This window comes from Zophobas morio, unplaced genomic scaffold, assembly GCF_036711695.1.
Source record: "Zophobas morio isolate AGI-343-1 ecotype UQ-CSIRO unplaced genomic scaffold, CSIRO_AGI_Zmor_V1 ptg000006l, whole genome shotgun sequence".
Lineage (NCBI taxonomy): Eukaryota > Metazoa > Arthropoda > Insecta > Coleoptera > Tenebrionidae > Zophobas > Zophobas morio.
In genome coordinates this window covers 3,740,112-3,760,044 of record NW_026972111.1, presented here as the reverse complement: position 1 = coordinate 3,760,044, position 19,933 = coordinate 3,740,112, and the positions used below count along the sequence as shown (strand labels likewise).

Here is a 19,933-nt window from a genome sequence, read left to right as displayed (position 1 = left end):
CAAAATCAGTTTTATCTTAGCAAGCACTAGCCCCGCCCACCCGCCCTCTATTTTCTTATAGGTTATATCATTCGCCAAAATCAGCCTTATCTTAGCAAGTTACTAGCCCCGCCTTTAATTTTTTTAGAGCTTATATCATTTGCCAAAATTAGTCTTATTTTACTAAGTACTAGCCCCGCCCACCCGCCCTCTATTTTCTCAGAAGGAATGTAATTTGCCAAAATCAGCCTTATCTTAGCAAGTTACTAGCCCCGCCTTTTATTTTGTTAGAGGTTATATCATTTGCCAAAATGATTCTTATCTTAGCAAGTACTTACTACAATTTTACAAATAATCGTGTAAAACTATCTAGGCATTTTTTCCAAAATTTTCTTGAAATATAAAAATATCTGAGAAAATGTAACAAAAATACATTCTACTTTCTGAACGTAAGCTAAAGAAATATTGTAATAGGATCTACCCGGTAAATTCCTACTTTCATGTTTTCTCGACGTTTCATGAATTTCAGAGTAGGAAAAATAGGTTTCCCGTTTCCATTTGTCGTCTGTGTCGATTTTTATTAAAGAAGTAATCTCTGAAACTACTGGACCGATTGTTGTCAAATTTTGTGTATATGGTAAAAGGCTCTCAAAATTTGCAAGTATGCTTTGGATTTTTTTAATGGCCATTTTCGTATGTATTCATTTAAAACACTTCATTTTAGAGTAAAACGACTAAATACTTTTGAAAAAGTATTTTTTAGTATTGTTTTATAGTCTATTTATTAATACCAAAGGTTTTGATTATTAAAAACTATTAACAGGTAATTTTTAACAAACTATTATTTATTTTGGGTAAAATGACATATTTACAAACAGCTTTCAATATTTTTAAATTTGGCGTATAATAAAAATGATGAATATTGTTTTTATTTAGATTTCATAGAATTCAGTCACGATTTAAATCATTCTTCGTTTTAATTTTCTTTTCAAACTGAGAAAATATAATGCATATTACGACCTTTTTAAGGACGGTTTAAATCAATCACTGATAGACAATCTCCGAAACTACTGGACTGATTGTTATCAAACTTTATTTGTATTTTAGGAATATCATATACATAAATAAAAAAGATAAAGTGTTAAACGACAACTAAAATTTATCTGATAATAAATAGACTCCAAAACAAAAACAAAAATTGAACTAAAAACAAATATTTAGATGAAGCAAATGTTGTCAACTAGATGGTGTGCCGCCTCACTATTCGCACGATTTGGACGATATTTTTTCGACGAGACGTACATACTAGGAAACGAAGTCCTAATTAGTAGTTAGACTTTTTTTTTATTTTAAATCGAATAAAACACCTCTGAACTTTTTAACGAATTTATTTATGGACTCAACCTAAACACACATTTTTTTGTGTCATGGAAAACATTATTTGTACGGACACAAAGTGCTTTGAAAAATAATTTTTGGCATACCTACATAACTATAGTTATGTTCATTGTTTTGGATGTTTTCCCAGTGTTATACGCCACCATCAGGGGTTCTAATGTGAACAGCTGATTGTTAAAGCTTAATTTTAACGCAGGTAATGCAAACATGTTTCTCAATTTTAACACAAACTGTTTGAGTTTCCGAAAACTAAAGTTAGAAATTAAGAAATAAACTTTCAAAGTTTATCATCAAATGGAAAAGACAGATGATGTTAATTAATAAAGTTTCAAACAAGATAATTATAACTTAACACGTGCGACCTTTAGAATATTGCAATCAGTGATGCAATATTTTACGAACCCCCGCAAATCAAAAACTATTTATTTTTGACATCGTCAAAATTGTTCAAAAACACGTCAGTTTTTGACCATCCCGTGGAAAAACATCATAAATCTCTTGATTTAATTCTCCCAAAAACGCATTGACGCGTCCACCACGTAAACAAACCAGTGTGACCTTTTCGAAAAATATCCGCAATTTAAATAGCCGCAATCAACGAGCTGCTAAGAGTTTTATAACCACACCAAAAATAATTTACGGGCTAATAATGAGCTCCCGAAACCGCTTCATTCACGACGTACAACTTACTTTATAATTCAGCGTGTCCGACTGATTGTTCCTATTGATAGGAAACGTGATCGGGGGCACCGTGGCACAGCAACAGTTGCACATTTTCGCGCTTTTCCGATCAGACCTCGAGACGCATGATAACCTGCTGCAGCGAATTGTACAACTTCGCGAACAATATTTTTAAACTCATTGAAGGTTTCACTTAGTCACCGCTCGGATTTGGCGTCCCTTCAAGGCGCGATTTTTATGTAAGACTCGTAAGAAAATTCGCGAAAAGCGCACGATTGGGGTGGCGCGACGCCTGGATGGGTCCGACTGGCGTCCTGAAGGATAACAGCGGACGAGAATAGTCGTCGCTCATCCCACTCCGGCGAGCTGCAGTTGACTGTCCGAAAATTCCTAATTGATTTTCTAATTAAAGATGCGTTCAAGGGCCAGGTTAATTGGACATGTGTCGCGGTGGCGGTTCGAAAATGCGGACTTTTCCGGGACGGAAATATCGGGAATTTCGAAAATGCGTACTTTGTTGACGGGACGTCATTGTTCGGAGCGTGTGATTTGAGCATGTGGCAAGACTGATTTATCGATGCAGAAATAGCGGAATTATTTATTGAGTAATGTGTAATTGTCGGTTTGGTCGAGGTCTAGCACCGAAGGATGTGGGGCGGCAAATGGAATTTGACAGATGGATATACGAGAACTGAAAGTAACATAATAAACATGTTGGTCTTAATTTGTCAGAAATATGTGCAGATTTGAAGCCTGCTTAGCTAGTGCCAACGTCTAATTACACCGGATTCCGAGATCTGATTTAAAAATGTGTCAGTGTTTTTTATAACGCGATGACACTTGTTGCCGAATTTTATGTGTTTTTCTTGTTTAGTTTGATAGATTTGCAAACTCGGATCCACAACATGCAACGAGAATGACAGAGAATAGATAGAGGTAGGTTTTGCTCTGTAGTTTTTCCTCTATATTTTTTTATTTATTCTTTTTTCATTCAAATACCATTACTGTCTCTCTACTCACGTTTTCCCGATTTTTGTATATTTTGAAAATCTGATTTTCAAACACCCTCACAGGTTTTTTTTCGAATCAGTTCGTCAAGATCTATCTATATACCAGATTTTTTTGTGGATTTTTACGCTATTTTGACAACAGTTCAAATTTTCAATGCTCTTATGAAATTTTTGACTTTTTCCGAGCATTTTTCCAGAATCGCCACAATGAGGTATTGCCATTCTTGGGACATTTTAAAAGTTTAATTTTGAAACAGAATGTCGAAATCTACATGGATATATATCCTGGATTTTTTTTAGATTTTTGGGCAAACATTTCCAAAATATCATTTTTTTCAATAGTTCCCCTTATGAAATTTTTGTTTTTTTTTGTCGATTTCGATTTAAGTCATCTTCGAGTTGATTTCGTCCAGAATCGCCAAAATGAAACATCGCGACTGTGAGACATTTTCAGAATTTGATTTTGACAGCAAATATACTTCAAAATCTTAGCCTGGGACCATAAACACGCTATATTTTTGGAATTAATACGTTGACACCTGTATGTATCCCATAGTTTAATTGGATTTTTCCAAAAGCTCATTTTTTTTACTTCTATCTTATGAAAATTTTGACCTTTTTCGGGCAATTTTCGAAAATTACTCAAACAGATTTTTTGTTGATTCACATTTGCAAAAGTTATTTTCGGTTTCATTACTTCTAATATTCTAGACGTTTTTCCAGAATCTATGGCTATTTTTGGGGTATTTTAGTAATTTGATTTTGAAACTGAATAATTCAAAATTTTGGCTTGTGATTATAAACAGGCTATATTCTTGAATCTTGAAATATACCGTCCAGACATTTGTATCCTGATTTTTTTTTTAGATTTTTGGGCAACAAAAGCTCTTTTTTTTCAATACTCCTTCCTATAAAATTTTTAACCTTTTTCTGAGTATTTTCGAAAATTAGCCATTTTTTTGTTGATTTCGGCTTATGTCATCTTCAGTTGTTCCAAAATCGCCAAAATGAAACACGGTAGCCATTTTGGCAAATTTTAAGAATTTGACTTTTACAGAGAATATTTTGAGAATCTTAACCTTAGTGTTGTATACACTATATTTTTAGAATTCGCACGTTGACATCTGTATCCTTGAATTTTTTTGGATTTTATGCAAATTTTCCAAAATCTCATTTTTTCAGCGTCCCCTTACGAATTTTTTCACCTTTTTCCGACAACTTCCTAAAATTACCAAAAAAGATTTTCGTTGATTTGGACTTGCAGAAACTATTTTCGCCTTCATTATTTCGAAAATTCCAGAATCGCCAAAAAGAAATATTGCCATTTTTGAGTAGTTTGAAAAGTTTGATTCTAGAATAGAACGTTTAGAAAATCTTGACCTGGGACCAGATATGATAGGAATATAGATTTTTTTTTGGATTTTTAGACAAATTTTCTAAAAGTGCAATTTTTCAATAAGAAGAAATTTTTGCCCTTTTTCCAAGCACTTTTTGAAAATTACTTAAAAACATTTTTTTTTTGTTTACTTCGACTTTAGTTATTTTTGACTTCATTTCTTCCAGTATTCTAACCGTTTTTCTAGAATCGCCAAAATGAAATTTGGTTATTTTCGGAATATTTTAATAATTTCATTTTGAAAGCAAATAGTTCAAAACCTTGGCTTGAGATTATAAACACGCTATATTGTTCGAATCAGCACGTCGAGATCTACATCTTGGATTTTTTTTTTAGATTTTTGGGCAAATTTTTCAGTACTTCCCCTTATAAAATGTTTGATTTTTTTATGAGCATTTTTGAAAATTATCCAAAATGTTTTTTTGTTGATTTCGATTTAAGTCATCTTGGGCTTCATTTTTTCGAATACTTCAACCGTTCTTCCAGAATAGCCAAAATGAAACATAGCGACTTTGAAATATTTTAAAAATTTGATTTTGACAGCACATTTGTTGAAAATCTTAGCCTCGAACCACAAATACGGTAGATTTTTGGAATTAACACGTTGATAGCTGTATGTATCCCAGAATTTTTTTCCCAAAAACTATTTTTTCAACTCCTCCCTGATGAAATTTTTGATCCTTTTCCAACAACTTTAGAAAATGTTCCAAAGAAATTTTTGTTGATTTAGTCTTGCGAAAGTTATTTTCAGCTCCATTATTTCGAACATTCCAACCATTCCTTTAAAGATTAACCAAAATGAAAAAATATTGCCAATTGTAAGATATTTTTTTGGAACCGAATATTTCGAAAATTTTGGTATGGCTTTATCAGTTCGTCCAGCTCTATATCTTAAATTGTTTTGTGGAATTTTTAAGCAGCTTTGTCAAAAGCCCAAATTTTCAATATGTACTATTATATATTTTTTTATTTTTCGAAAATTACCCAAAGAAATTTTTTGTTTGATTTAGACTTGCAGTACGTATTTTCGGCTTCATGACGTCGAAAATTCCAACCCTTTTTCCAGGGTCGCCAAAACAAAATATGGCCATTTTGAGATATTTTTAATTAGGTTTTGATATCGAATATGTTAAAAATCTTAGCCTGGAACCATAAATATGCATTTTTGAAATTAATACGTTGATATCTGTATTTCAGATTTTTTTGGATTTTCAGGCAACTTTTCCAAAAGCTCATTTTTTTCATCTTCTCCCTTATGAAATTTTTAACCTTTTTTCGCAACTTTCGAAAATTACCCAAAAAGATTTTTTGTTGACTTAGATTTGCAAACGTTATTTTCGGGTTCATTACTTCGAAAATTCCAACCATTTCTCTAGAATTGCCAAAACAAACTTTTGCAATTTTTGGAATATTTTAAAAATTTGGCTTTTACATTCCAGACTTTTTTGTAAATTAGCGACTTTTTCAAAAGCGCAAATTTTGAATACTATTACGAAATTTTTGATTTTTTTCCTAGCTAGCAATTTTGAAAATTGCCCAGAGATTTTTTGTTGATTTAGACTTGTAGAAGGTATATTTTTGGAATTAGCTCGTTGATATCTGTCTCCTAGATTTTTTTTCTCCGAAACCTCTTTTTTTTCAACTTCTCCCTTATAAAATTTGTATTTATTTTCCGACAACTTTTGAAAATTACCTAAAAAGATTTTTACTAATTTTAGACTTGTAGAAAGTATTTTCGGCATGGGTCCTTCGAAAATACAAACCATTTTTCTAGAATTGCTAAATTGAAATACGGCCTTTTTTGGAATAATTTATAATTTGGTTTTAAAACCGAATAGGTAAGTCTAAAAATTTGGTCTAGGACTATGTTTTTCGCATAAGCTTTTTGAAAAATACCTAAAGATATTTTTTTATTGATTTCGACTTTTTGACTTCATTTTTCCAATATTCTAAGCGTTTTTCCAAAGTTGCCAAAATTAAGGTATTAAATAATTTGATTTTGAAACTGAATAGTTAAAAATTTTGGCTTGGGATTATAAACAGGCTATATTCTTGGGATCGACACGTCGAAATCTATATCCTGTTTTTTTTTTGGATTGTTAGCCAACTTTTCCAAAAGCTCATTTTTTTCAACTTCTCCCTTATGCAATTTTTGGCCCTTTTCCAACTTTCGGAAAATTACCAAAACAGATATTTTTGTTAATTTGGACTTGCAGAAGCTATTTTCGACTTCATTATTTCGAAAATTTCACTCATTTCTCCAAAATCGCAAAAATGAAATATTGCCATTTCGACATATTTTAAGATTTCGGTTTTGACATCGAATATTGTGAAAATTGTAACCTGGGATCATAAGCGTGTTTCCTAGATTTTTTTAGATTTTCAGGCAACTTTTCCAATAGTTAATTTTTTTTTCAATTCCTCTTATGAAATTTTTGATCTTCTCCGAGCATTTACGAAAAACTTTCCAAAAAGTTTTTTTTTTTGTTGATTTCGATTTAAGTCATCTTCGGCTTGATTTCTTCGAATATTCTAACCGTTTTTCCTCCAATATGGAACATTGTCATTTTGGGATATTTTAAGAATTTTATTTTGACAGCAAATATTGAAAATCGTAGTCTGAGATCATAAAACACGTTACCTTTTTTGGAGAATCGCCAAAAATTTAATTAGGCAAATATAATCATTTTTTGGGATGTTCTAAAAAATTTATTTTGGAACCCAATAGTTAGAAAATCTTGACCTGCAACCACAAAAACACACTATATTTTTGGAATTAGCACGCCGAGAGCTATATTCTAGATTGTTTTTTATTTTCAGACAACTTTTCCAAAAGTTCATTTTTTTTTCAATACCCCTTATGAAAATTTTGACCTTTTCCGAGCATTTTCGAAAATATCCCAGGAGATTTTTTGGTTGATTTTGACTTCAACTGTCTTCGGCTTCATTTCTTCCAATATTTAAACTGTTTTTCCAGAACCGCCAAAATGAAACATCGTCATTTTTGGGGTGTTTTAAAAAATTTATTTTGAAACCGAATAGTTCGAAAATCTTGATATAGGACTACAAATACGCTATATTTTTCGAATCAGCACATCGATATCTAAATATTTCCTATAATTTTTTTTGAATTTTTAGGCAACTTTTTCAAAAACTTTTTCACTATTTTCCTTATAAAAATTTTGACATTTTTTCCAGCAGTTTCGCAAATTACCCAGAGATTTTTTTTGTTCTTTTCGACTTGCACAAGTTATTTCCGACTTCATTTCTTCGAATTGCGATGGTTTTTATAGAAGAGACAAAATAAAAAGTGGTCGTTTTTGGGATATTTTTAAAAATTTGGAGTTGAAACCAAATATTTAGAAAAACTTGGCCTGGAAATTTTTAGATGTTAAAGCAGCCTTTGTCTAAAGGCTCGTTATTTCAGTACTCCTCCGTTTGAATTTTTTTACCTTTTTCCCAGTAGTTAGGAAAATTATCCAAGGAGTTTTTTTTTTGTTTATTTCGATTTGCAAATTGTCTTTAGCTTCATTTAGGCGAAAATTTCAACAATTTTTTCAGTATTTTCAAAAGTGTTTGGATAAATGTCAAAAATTTTATAAAGGAACTGAAAATTGAAAAATCGAGTAATTTTCGAAAGTGCTCGGGAAAAGGCGGGTTTTTATATATGTGTAATTCTTAATCTCATCTCTTTTAGTTTTATTTTCTTATGTAGGTATCGTAAGAACCTCATCATTTCCTTTGCATTTTCTCGTGGTTTTCAATTATGGAGTCAAATATTTAAAACCTTCCACTTGATTTGTTTATTATCCTTGTAGTCGTATATTCTGTATTTTATTTTCTTTTGATGTCATTATGTTTTTTTATTTCGTTAGATGAATCCTCATGTTTATTTCATTGATTTCTCTTTGAAGCACTTAATAAGATTATGTTCTTTGGAATTTTCTAAATTTACCACTAGAGCCACGTCCTCTGCAAACATTATTTCGTTTATTTTCACTGTTACATTTGCCATTTATTTTTAGAATTTTGATTTTTGCTACCACTAATTTATTTTCTACGCTTATTTCTACTATTGTGTCACCGTTAGTTTCCTACTCGTCCATTCAAATCTCCCACAATTAATACATTTTCTATTTCTTTGTCTTCCATATCAAAGAAACCGATCTTTTTGTACCCCATATATCAACCACTGGATATGATTTCTTCTTTTAACGGTATTAATGGTCTGGGTTATTTTTTGAGATTTCTGCTACAGTGAAAATTTTCTCAGATTCATTAATGAAATTTTCCAAATATTGTCTTGTCAATCACCAACAGTTTTTTAGTTAAAGTTATAACGTATTATATAAAGAGTTACGAACTGCTTCTTTCCAAAAAACCCAAAGCTTTGGGCACTTGATTACAACATCAAAATAATAATAATAATAAGAATTCCCGACGTGATGAAACACTATAACACCGACTTAAATTCTCCAAAATTGATCGTTGAAACTCCCAGCGATTATTTTAAATCCGTTTATTCTGGCTCTGTTCCTGACGTCGCATTAGAACAACATGATTATTATACCAGCGGAATGACTATAAATTATCTATCAGACTATGAGATCCCAGATGCCTTGAAGCAATGCAAAAACTCCTAACCATGGGACTGAACACATTTAACTTAACACTTAAGACCAATCGATTTGTCCCATTTCCACGAAAGGAGATCCGGCTGAAATTACAAATTATAGACCTACCGTGTTGCTAAACCACTTCTTCGATCTTAGAAGAAAATAGGTTTCTGCTTCAAAAACTACTTACATAATTGTTTTGTTTCAAATGTCATTAGACCAATAAGCATCAAAAAGAAATTCCTTGAATTTAAGTACTGCGATAACACCGACTTAGTATTTCATTTTTTTTGTCAAAATTGTGCGATTGGATAGCGAGCAGTAAGATATCGCAACACAGTCGTAAACGCGAACATAAATATAAAACTGCACTAAAATTATATGCGCATTGAGGTGTAAAAGATAAATACCGAAAGATAAATAAAACAGGTATAATTGTGAAACGTGAGTACTGTTTACCAGTTCTAATTTATGGTGCATAATAAGCAGGAACATTGTTATTTGATCATTGTTTAATGGATTTATTTGCAGAGCTGTGTCGTTACTTAGTTTTATATTCTTGCATTTGTCTTGCAAAGATATATCTGTATCTGCACTTGATGGATGAAGCTTTCTGGTGCAAGGAAAATTAATGGCGAAAGTAGGTATTGGTATTACCTAAAGGTAGAGACATTTTTGTTAATTATTTACTGCTCGAATGAACGAATAATTCAGATATTTCTTGTTATTTGTCATTCAGGTTGTTTGTAAACTGCGCTTTCGTGCTGTTGCGCTAGATTGCGTCACTTGTGGAGGATTTAATGCATGAATGAGGGTGTTTCATAAATAAATTATTTTAAATGTGACGAGGGTTTAATTTTTGTTGACATAATATAACCTAGCTTTCAGTCATTTGACAGTAGTTTGACAGTTGTTTACGCTAATACGTTTTATCCAATTTTCCGTCTGTCTCGTTGTTCAGTTTATTTTTACGTGTTCTTTTTTCCAAATTAAAAAAAAATAGTTCTTTTCACACTAACCAACAAGCAAACGTTCTGATAAGACTGATTTTGGCAAATGACCTACTCTCTAGGAAAATAATGGGTGGGTGGGCGGGGCTAGGACTTGCCAAGATAAGACTGATTATGCCAAATGCCTCTACCCTTTATTTTTATAAAGAGTATGTCATATGACAAAATCAGTCTTATCTTAATAAGTACTAGCCCCTCCTACCATCTTAGAGACTGGGTTATTTGCCAAAACTAGTCTTATCTTGGCAAGTACTAGCCCCGCCCACCCGCCCGTTGTTTTATAAGAGAGTAGATTATTTGTCAAAAGCAATTTTATATTATCAAGTACTAGAGGTTACCATTAATTACCCCTTCTAACTCTATTATTCGTAATATTCAATAAACACGAATGAGATCAGTTTTTTTTAAGTCGAAAAATCGAGAGATAGAAATTTTTCAGTTTTTAACTTTTGCAATTTTTCAGTTTCTGGATTTTCCGATTTTTCGACTTTTCTATTTTTGTCTTTCTCGCCCCTGATTTTTCGATTTTTTTCGTTTTGAATTATTCAAATTTTCAATTATCGCTTTTTCAATTTTCAATTATTCGTTGTCTCAGGTTTTTTATTTTTTCCATTTTTCGATTATACAAATCTTCGATTTTTCAATTTTTAGACCTTCAATTTGTCGATTTTCATTTTTTTTTATTGTTCTTTTCCTGGATTTTTTTCGATTTATCGATTTCTTAATTTTTCAATTATTCGATTTTTAAATTTTTTGAGTTTTCTGATTTTCGGATGTTTCGGTTTTCCAATTATGCGACTTTGCGATTCCTCAATTTCTCAAACTTTCGACTTGTCCATTTCACATTTTGAAAATTTTTCAGTTTTTCGATTTTTCTATTGATCAGTTTTTCGATTTTTATATTTCTCAATCTTGCAAAAAGTCGAAAAATCGAGACATTGAAAAATCGAAAAATCCAAAAATCCAGAAAATGAAAACCAGCAAAACCTAAAAATTAAAAATCGAGAAATTGAAATTTGTGATTTTTCAATTTTTCGATTTTTCACTTCTTCGATTCGCTGTTTTAGTTTTCTAAATTTGCTATTTTCCAGCTTTTCGATTATACAAATTTTTCAATTTTCAAATCTCTCAATTTCTCGAATTTTCAATTTTTTGATATTTAATTTCCTCGATTTATCGATTTAATTCTTGGACCATTTAATCTTTCAGCTTTTCAGTTTTTCGACTTTTCGATTATTAGATTTTTGGTTTATCGCTTTTTTGGATTTTTCTTTTTTCGGTTTTTCGATTTTCCAATTTTTCCACTTTCCGATTTCTCGATTTTTCAAATTTTCGATTTTATCTTTCTCGACCTCGACTTTTCGATTTTTTAAATTTCTAATTATTTAGATTTTAGATTTTTGAATTTTTTGATTTTTCACATTTTAGATTTTTACGTCGAAAAATAGAAGAATCCAGAAATTGAAAAACCGGAAAGCCTAAAACTTGAAAAATCAGCTTACAGATTTTTCAATTTTTAACTTTAGCGATTTTTCCTTCTGTGGATTTTCCGATTTTTCGACTTCTGTTTTTGCCTTTCATTCCATTTTTCTATTTTTCATTATTCAAATTTTCAATTCAGGGCGTTTTCACTTTTCAATTATTCGTTGTCTCGGGTTTTTAATTTTTCCATTTCCCAATTTTTCGATTATACAAATTATCGATTTTTTGACATTTCGATTTCTCGAATTTTCAGTGTTTTAATTGTTATTTGTCGATTTTTCGATATATTGAATTTCTAATTTTTCGATTATTCGTTGTTTCAACTTTTCAGTTTTCTGATTTTTCGGTTTATCGATTTTTGAATTTTTTTTATTTTTCGATTTTTCGATTTTCCAATTTATGCGATTTTCGGATTTCTCAATTTTTCAAACTTTCGATTTGTCGAGTTCATAATTTCAAAATTTTTCGGTTTTTCGATCAGTCTTTCGGTTTTTATATTTCTCAATCTTTCAAAAAGTCGAAAAATGGAGACATTGAAAAATTGAAAAATCCAAAAAAACAGAATAAAAAACCGCAAAACCTAAAAGTTGAAAATCGAGAAATTGAAATTTGTGATTTTTCAATTTTTCAATTTTTCAGCTTCTCGATTTTGGTCTTCCTCGTTCTCAATTTTTCGATTTTTCACTTCTTCGATTCGCTGTTTCAGTTTTTTAATTTTTCCATTTTCCAGATTATGGATTATACAAATTTTTCAATTTTCAAATCTCTGAATTTTTCGAATTTTTAATTTTTTGACATTTAATTTCCTAGATTTATCGATTTCTTAATTCTTGGATCATTCGGTCTTTCAACTTTTCAGCTTTTCGATTATTATTATTAGATTTTTGGTTTATCGTTTTTTGGATTTTTCTTTTTATCGATTTCTAGTTACTCGATTTTTCAAATTTTTCGATTTTGTCTTTTTCGACCTCGACTTTCCGATTTCTCAAATTTCCAATTATTCAGATTTTAGATTTTTAAATTTTTCGATTTTTCACATTTTAGATTTTTCAGGTTTTTTTAAGTCGAAAAATCGACAGATAAGAAGAATCCAGAAATTGAAAAACCGGAAAGCCTAAAACTTGAAAATCGAGAAATTGAAATTTGCGATTTTTCAGTTTCTACGTTTTTCAATTTAAAACTTTTGCGATTTTTCAGTTTTTGGATTTTCCGATTTTTCGACTTTTCTATTTTCAATCATCGCTTTTCAATTTTCAATTATTCGTTGTTTCGGGTTTTTAATTTTTCCATTTCCCAATTTTTCGATTATACAAATTTTCGATTTTTCAATTTTTACCTTTTAATTTCTCGAATTTTCAATTTTTTTTGTTCCTGGATTTTTTCGATTTATCAGTTTCTTAATTTTTCAATTCTTCGATTTTTCAATCTTTTCAGTTTTCTAATTTTCCGATTTTTCGGTTTTCCAATCTATGCGACTTTCCGATTTCTCAATTTTTCAAACTTTCGACTTGTCGATTTCACAACTTCAAAATTTTTCAAAATCCAAAAAACCAGAAAATGAAAAACACCAAAACCTAAAAATTGAAAATCGAGAAATTGAAATTTGTGATTTTTCAATTTTTTGATTTTTCACTTCTTCGATTCGCTGTTTCAGTTTTCTAAATTTACTATCTTCCAGCTTTTAATTTCCTCGATTTATCGATTTAATTCTTGGACCATTTTGATCTTTCAACTTTTCAGTTTTTCGACTTTTCGATTATTAGATTTTTGGTTTATCGCTTTTTTGGATTTTCTTTTTTCGGTTTTTCGATTTTGTCTTTCTCGACCTCGACTTTTCGATTTCTCAAATTTCCCATTATTCAGATTTTAGATTTTTTAATTTTCCGATTTTTCACATTTTAGATTTTTCTTCGATTTTTCGGTTTTCCAATTTATGCGACTTTTCCATTTCTCAATTTCTCAAACTTTCGACTTGTCGATTTCACAATTTCAAAATTTTTCGGTTTTTCGATTTTTCTATTGATTATTTTTTTCGATTTTTATATTTCTCAATCTTTCAAAAAGTCGAAAAATCGAGACATTGAAAAATAGAAAAACCTAAAAATTAAAATTTGTGATTTTTCAATTTTTCCATTTTTCAACTTCTTGATTTTAGTCTTTCTCGTCCCCAATTTTTCGATTTTTCACTTCTTCTATTCGCTGTTTCAATTTTGTAATTTTTCGATTATACAAATTTTTCAATTTTCAAATCTCTCAATTTCTCCAATATTCAATTTTTTATTATTTAATTTCCTGATTTCTTAATTCTTGGACCATTCGATCTTTCAACATTTCAGTTTTTCGACTTTTCGATTATGTATTAGATTTTTGATTTATCGTTTTTTGGATTTTTCTTTTTTTGATTTTTCGATTTTTCCACTTTCCGATTTCGCGATTTTTCAAATTTTCGATTTTGTCTTTGTCGACCTCGACTTTTCGATTTCTCAAATTTCCACTTATTCAGATTTTAGATTTTTGAATTTTTCGATTTTTCGCATTTTAGATTTTTCAGTTTTTTTTAAGTCGAAAAATCGAGAGATAGAAAAATAGAAGAATCCAGAAATTGAAAAACCGGAAAGACTAAAACTTGAAAAATCGAGAAATTGAAATATTGCCATTTTTCAGTTTCTAGATTTTTCAATTTTTAACTTTTGCGATTTTTTCGTCTGTGGATTTTTCGATTTTTCGACTTTTCTAGTTTTGTCTTTCTTTCCCTCCGTTTTTCTATTTTTCATTTTTGGATTTCTCTTTTTTTCAATTATTCAAATTTTCAATTCATGGCTTTTTCACTTTTCAATTATCCGATTTTTAATCTTTCCATTTCCTGAATTTTCAGTGTTTTGATTGTTCTGTTTCTCGATTTTTCGATATATCGATTTTCTAATTTTTCGATTATTCGTTCTTTCAATTTTTCAGTTTTCCAATTTTCAGATTTCACAATTTCTAAATTTTTCAAAAAATCGTAAAATCAACTTCTCGATTTTGGGCTTCTTTCTATTCGTCGTGAGAAGGGGGGCGGAGCTTAATTGCAAAATTCTTATTTTTCTTCAAGAAATTACCATATGAAACACTAAAGAAAACTATATGTATTAAGTAAGTGATGAATTGTTAAATAAATAAAATAAAATAATAGAGTGAAGTATTTATGGCTATTAAACTGAAAAATTAATTATTACTTATTCAAATGTGAATTTTAAATTTGATTAAATTGACTATATGCTTATTAAACACTAAAATAATAATTGTTCACTTCAGTGCTTTAAGTCGTACTTATTGGAATGGAAAATATAAAGTGTGAAATTACTGGCAATAGTGTGCAGTTTTTGTCAGATTTTCTAACCTTACAAAAACAACGTAACCTAATATGATAAATTTGACAATCTATGACATACACGTGTTTTTGACAACCTAAAGTAAATTGAATTTTTGTCTGTATGGCTTTATTTAAATGTATCCAAAAAAGGCCGACGAGTCGAGACGGTGTATTTTTATTTATTATTTTTGGTGTTTAAACAACTCGCAACGCAGCAAATATAACAAATGTACGTTTTTATTTTTACTCATAGCAAGGTCAGTGCAATATGTGTTTACTATTCTTCATTTTTCTGCGAAGACACGTTAATGGTAAATGTTTTAAAAATAATCGTGACTTGTGTCACACCTTCCCGCGCGTACCTTATTTAGCACCTGCGGTGCATCCATCCCGCCAATCGCCACCTGGTCCCACCTGACGTCACTTCATTCCCGTGACGTCACCCTTCCAACCGCAGCCCCAAATCTCGAATTTCCCAACGACCCAGCGCCGCCTCCCATGACCCCAAATCTGGCCACGTTCCAATCAATACCGATCCCATCCAGGTCAGCGATCGAAAACCGTCCCAAATCCCGATCTCGCATCGCAAAAACTCCTTGCTTGCAGTCACGAGGCTGCGAAATCGCTCTACCAACACATGACATTTGCCGATTTGGAACACAGCCATGCGGTGTTATTTTCGAGATCGGCGCGTTCCAAAACAGCTAATCTTGCTATTAATGACGTCACGGCGTCCGTTATCTCGTGATTCGCCCTTAATTAACCGCTCGGATCGGCTCCGGGCGGACCGTTAGGAAAGTTTGATGGAAGACTTACCGGTTCGACTAGACACTGCTCGTCTAGAGGAAACAATGGTTTTTGGGAGGACGGTCTGCTGGCCAAGTAGAAGGCTGAGGCCGCGGCCACACCGGTGAGGGCCAGAGCCCCGGCGCCGCCGCCGATGTAGTGCAGGTACTGCTCCATGTCGTCCACTGGAAAGAAAACGCAATGAGAACGTGGGGCTGAAATGTTTATGGTAATTGTGTGGGAATTATTTATGGGTGGTGGAGTTGATTAAAGGATCGATAGGGAGACGGTGGTTTGAGAAGGTATGAGTACTTGTGACGTGTGGTTAACGATGACTGCGATAGTTAAAGACTATCGATAATCGTGGGTAATATAGACAATGTCGGGGACAGATAACGAGTGCTTTTTTAATGGGTGTTACCTTGTAGTCTTGCTTATTATAATGTATATATAATACAATATACATACGTATCAAGATAGTAGGTTTTAATTACAGTAAATAGTAAAGTCGTTTCTGTAATTAGGCAGTGTCTAGCATTTAATAATAATAATAATAATAATAATAATACGTTTATTCATTCCAACAGACGTTAGTCTATGGTGGACATGTATACACAAAAAGACATTAAATTCAACTTAAACTAAACTTACAATTTAAAAAAAATCTAAAAAAAAAAAAATTAAATCTAACATTAGAACAAATATTATGTACCTACATATATTATTGTGCATATCGTGCTAATAACTTTTTTTTGAAAGATGCTTTATTAAAATTAGCGTGAAAAATATCAATGCTATCGTCTAAAGTACAGTTATTATAAAGTCTAAAACATGTAATTAAGGGGCTATTAAAGTGATGATAAGAATTAGGAATTTGATAGTAAAAAGTGGATGGATTTCTGCACAATAAACGAGGAACACAAAAGTTAATATTATTTAGTAACGCTGGACAGAATATATCACCACGCACCAATTTCTGCAAAAATACAAAACAAGCAATATTTCGTCTATACTCGAGAAAATTTTCATTCACTATATTAAGAAGAGCTCTCTGGTTACAATGACTAACAGGATAACAGTCGAACATTTTAAAATACAGATACTTAGCAAATTTCCTGTTAACGTTTTCTATAATATTAATGTAAATTTGGTGATGAGGTCTCCAAATTATAGAACAGTATTCTAATTTTGACCTAACTAGACTATAATAAAGCTGTTTAATATATAAAATATTATTAAATTCTTTAGTATTTCTACAGATGAAGCCAAGTGTTTTGATAGCTGAATTTGTTATATCAATGATATGAGGAACAAATGACAGTGCAGAGTCTACAATTATGCCTAAATCGCGTATTTGATTACAGTTTTCTAGCAAAGTTCCATTAATATTGTAATAAAAATTAAAATTAGTGTCTTTCCTGGAGAATGTAATTTTTCTACATTTTTTTTATTAAGGCTTAACTTATTCTGTTCACACCACAGCGCTAATTTATCTACATTATCTTGTAAAACTAAACAATCTCTGTTCGTTTTTATTACTTTAGCTATTTTTAAATCATCGGCATATATAAACACTCTACAACTAATAACATTTAGGACATCATTGAAGAAAACAGTAAATAACAGCGGGCCTAGGTTTGAGCCTTGAGTAACTCCGCTGTTAACAGGAAAGAATGTTGACTTGACTCCGTGAATTTCAACAAATTGTTCCCTACCAAACAGGAGATTTCTAAAAATCATTACTAGCTGATGACATATTCCTAATGTATCAAGTTTTTTTAACAATATGCAATGATCTACTCTATCAAAAGCTTTGGATAAATCAGTGTATATGGCATCAACTTGAAAGCGATTATCTAAAGCTAAGGATACGTATCCGGTGAATTCACATAAATTGGTGAGAGCATTTATCAATAAGGTTCGGATTGTACACATTTTTAGTCAAAATATGCACCATTTTATTAAAAATATGCAAAACTTGCATATATCTCTGCATGTTTTAGGTCCACTATCGAAAACGATGACTATAATGATTTTTGAAAGAATTCTAAGTTACACTAGAAATCTATTTGGAAACAAAAAAGTAAAAAATTGCTACAGATTATAGAACTTGTTAAGTCAAGATTGATTTTGGCAGATGTCATATCTCTAAGAAAAAAACGGTTGGGTGGGCGGGGCTAAAATTTGCTAAGATTATTAGATTAATTTTTTTGAGCCACCTGTATAAGCAAATCTAAAAGATATGAATGCAATGATAAATCACAAGTAAAACATCATCATTTTTTGGGGGGAATAAACAGATATATTTTGATTAGTAATTTACCATGCTTACAATAACTTTAAAACGTCTCCAGGATTTCAAAGTACTCAGTTTTGCAATTTTTGATTTATTCGATAAAATAAATTGACTGATTCATTTTTTTTTGTTACTCACGTGGCAACGTCGCATCGTTATTCCAAAAATAAATAGAAAGCTAAATAGTTGAAACTAGTTTTAGTGTATATTTTAATCAATCTTATCTTACCAAATATAAGCCCCGCCCACCCGCCCTCTACTTTCTTTAAGGATATATCATTTGCCAAAGTCAGTTTTAGCTTTACAAGTGGTAGCCCCACCCACCCGCCATTTTTCTCTTAGCAGGTATGTCATTTGCCAAAACCGGTCTTATGTTATCAAGTACTAGCCCCGCCCACCCACCCTCTATTTTCTTGGAAGGTATGTGATTTGCCAAAATCAGTCATATCTTAGGAAGTACTAGCCCCGCCCACCCCCTATTTTCTGTATGTCACTACAAAAATCGTACGACTTTTTTTAATGAAGATACATATATATATATATTGAAGAATCACTTATCCCAAAAATTTTGACTTGTTGGTTCAAAAATTGTATTCATTGAATATTTTATGGAAACACAGGTCTGTTATTTAAAAAATATAACATAGCACTCGGTATATAAAATATTATAAAATAGATGTTGAAATTTTATTATAATATCTTACTTTAACCCCTGGAATGCTAAAAATTTCAAGAAAATTTACATAACGTGGCAACGTCGCATCGTTATTTCAAAAATAAAAAGTTAAATAGTTGAAACTAATCGTATCTTAACAAACACAAGCCCCGCCCACCCGCCCTATATTTTCTTAAGGATATATAATGTGCCAAAATCAAAAATAAGACTGACTTTGGCAAATCATATACCCTTTAAAAAAATAGAGGGCGGGTGGGCGGGCTAGAACTTGTTAAGATAAGATTGATTTTGGCAGATGACGTATCCTCTAAAAAATACAAGGGCGGGTGGGCGGGGCTAAAACTTGCTAAGATAGGACTGAACAATATTGAGAGTAGTCACTGGAACGAAGAAGGGGTGGGTAAGCGTGGCTACTGCTTTCTCATAAAACTAGTAAAAAGCTAAATTTAGCCCCGCCCACCTTCTTTCCCCATTTCACTGACTTAATTTATTTAGTGTAAAATTTAAATTGAAAAATAACACAATTGTATTCCAAAAATTTTCTGAAAAATCATATTTTGCACATTTTGGATGGAACTTATTCAGCAAAATTTTGAGATGACGTCATCAATTTTTTGGGGGAATAAACAGATATATTTTGATTAACAATTTACTAAGCTTACAATAACTTTCAAACGTCTGCATGATGTCAAAGTATTTACATTTTAATCACGTGGCAACGTCGCATCGTTATTCCAAAAATAAATAGAAAGCTAAATAGTTGAAACTAGTTTTAGTGTATATTTTAATCAATCTTATCTTACCAAATACAAGCCCCGCCCACCCGCCCTCTACTTTCTTAAAGGATATATCATCTGCCAAAGTCAGTTTTATCTTTACAAGTGGTAGCCCCACCCACCCGCCCTTTATTTTCTTAGAAGGTATGTCATTTGCCAAAATTGGTATCGTAGCAACTACAAGGCCCGCCCACCCGCCCTTTATTTTCTTTAGGGTATATTATTTGCCGAGATCAAAGATAAGACTGATTTTGGCAAATGATATACCCTTTAAAAAAACAGAGGGCGGGTGGGCGGGCTAGAATTGTATATTAGCCAAAAATCGGTAAATTGATACAAAATTTGTTTTCAAAACAAGTTCGCTCTAGGAAATTTTGATAGTGTCGAGAAGCTATTAGAGAAATATGACTCTAAAGACTTTTCAAGAAATTTCGAAAAGAATTCTTAGTTTTAGAGGAAATCTATATAGAGACGA

General features: G+C 31.4%; 1 protein-coding gene across 4 annotated transcripts in view; it reads right to left on the bottom strand.

Annotated features, from left to right (window-relative positions):
• Positions 1 to 19,933, bottom strand: part of LOC135123351 (long-chain-fatty-acid--CoA ligase 6) — a 79,640-nt gene that overhangs the window by 11,585 nt on the left and 48,122 nt on the right. For 3 of the 4 annotated variants that reach the window (XM_064047913.1, XM_064047914.1, XM_064047912.1), the window contains exon 2: positions 15,741 to 15,895. In XM_064047913.1, coding sequence (XP_063903983.1) covers positions 15,741 to 15,895 — 155 coding nt within the window. Of the gene's footprint in view, positions 1 to 2,067; positions 2,378 to 15,740; positions 15,896 to 19,933 lie in introns of those variants that run through there. The other variant, XM_064047915.1, reaches the window with a different exon arrangement.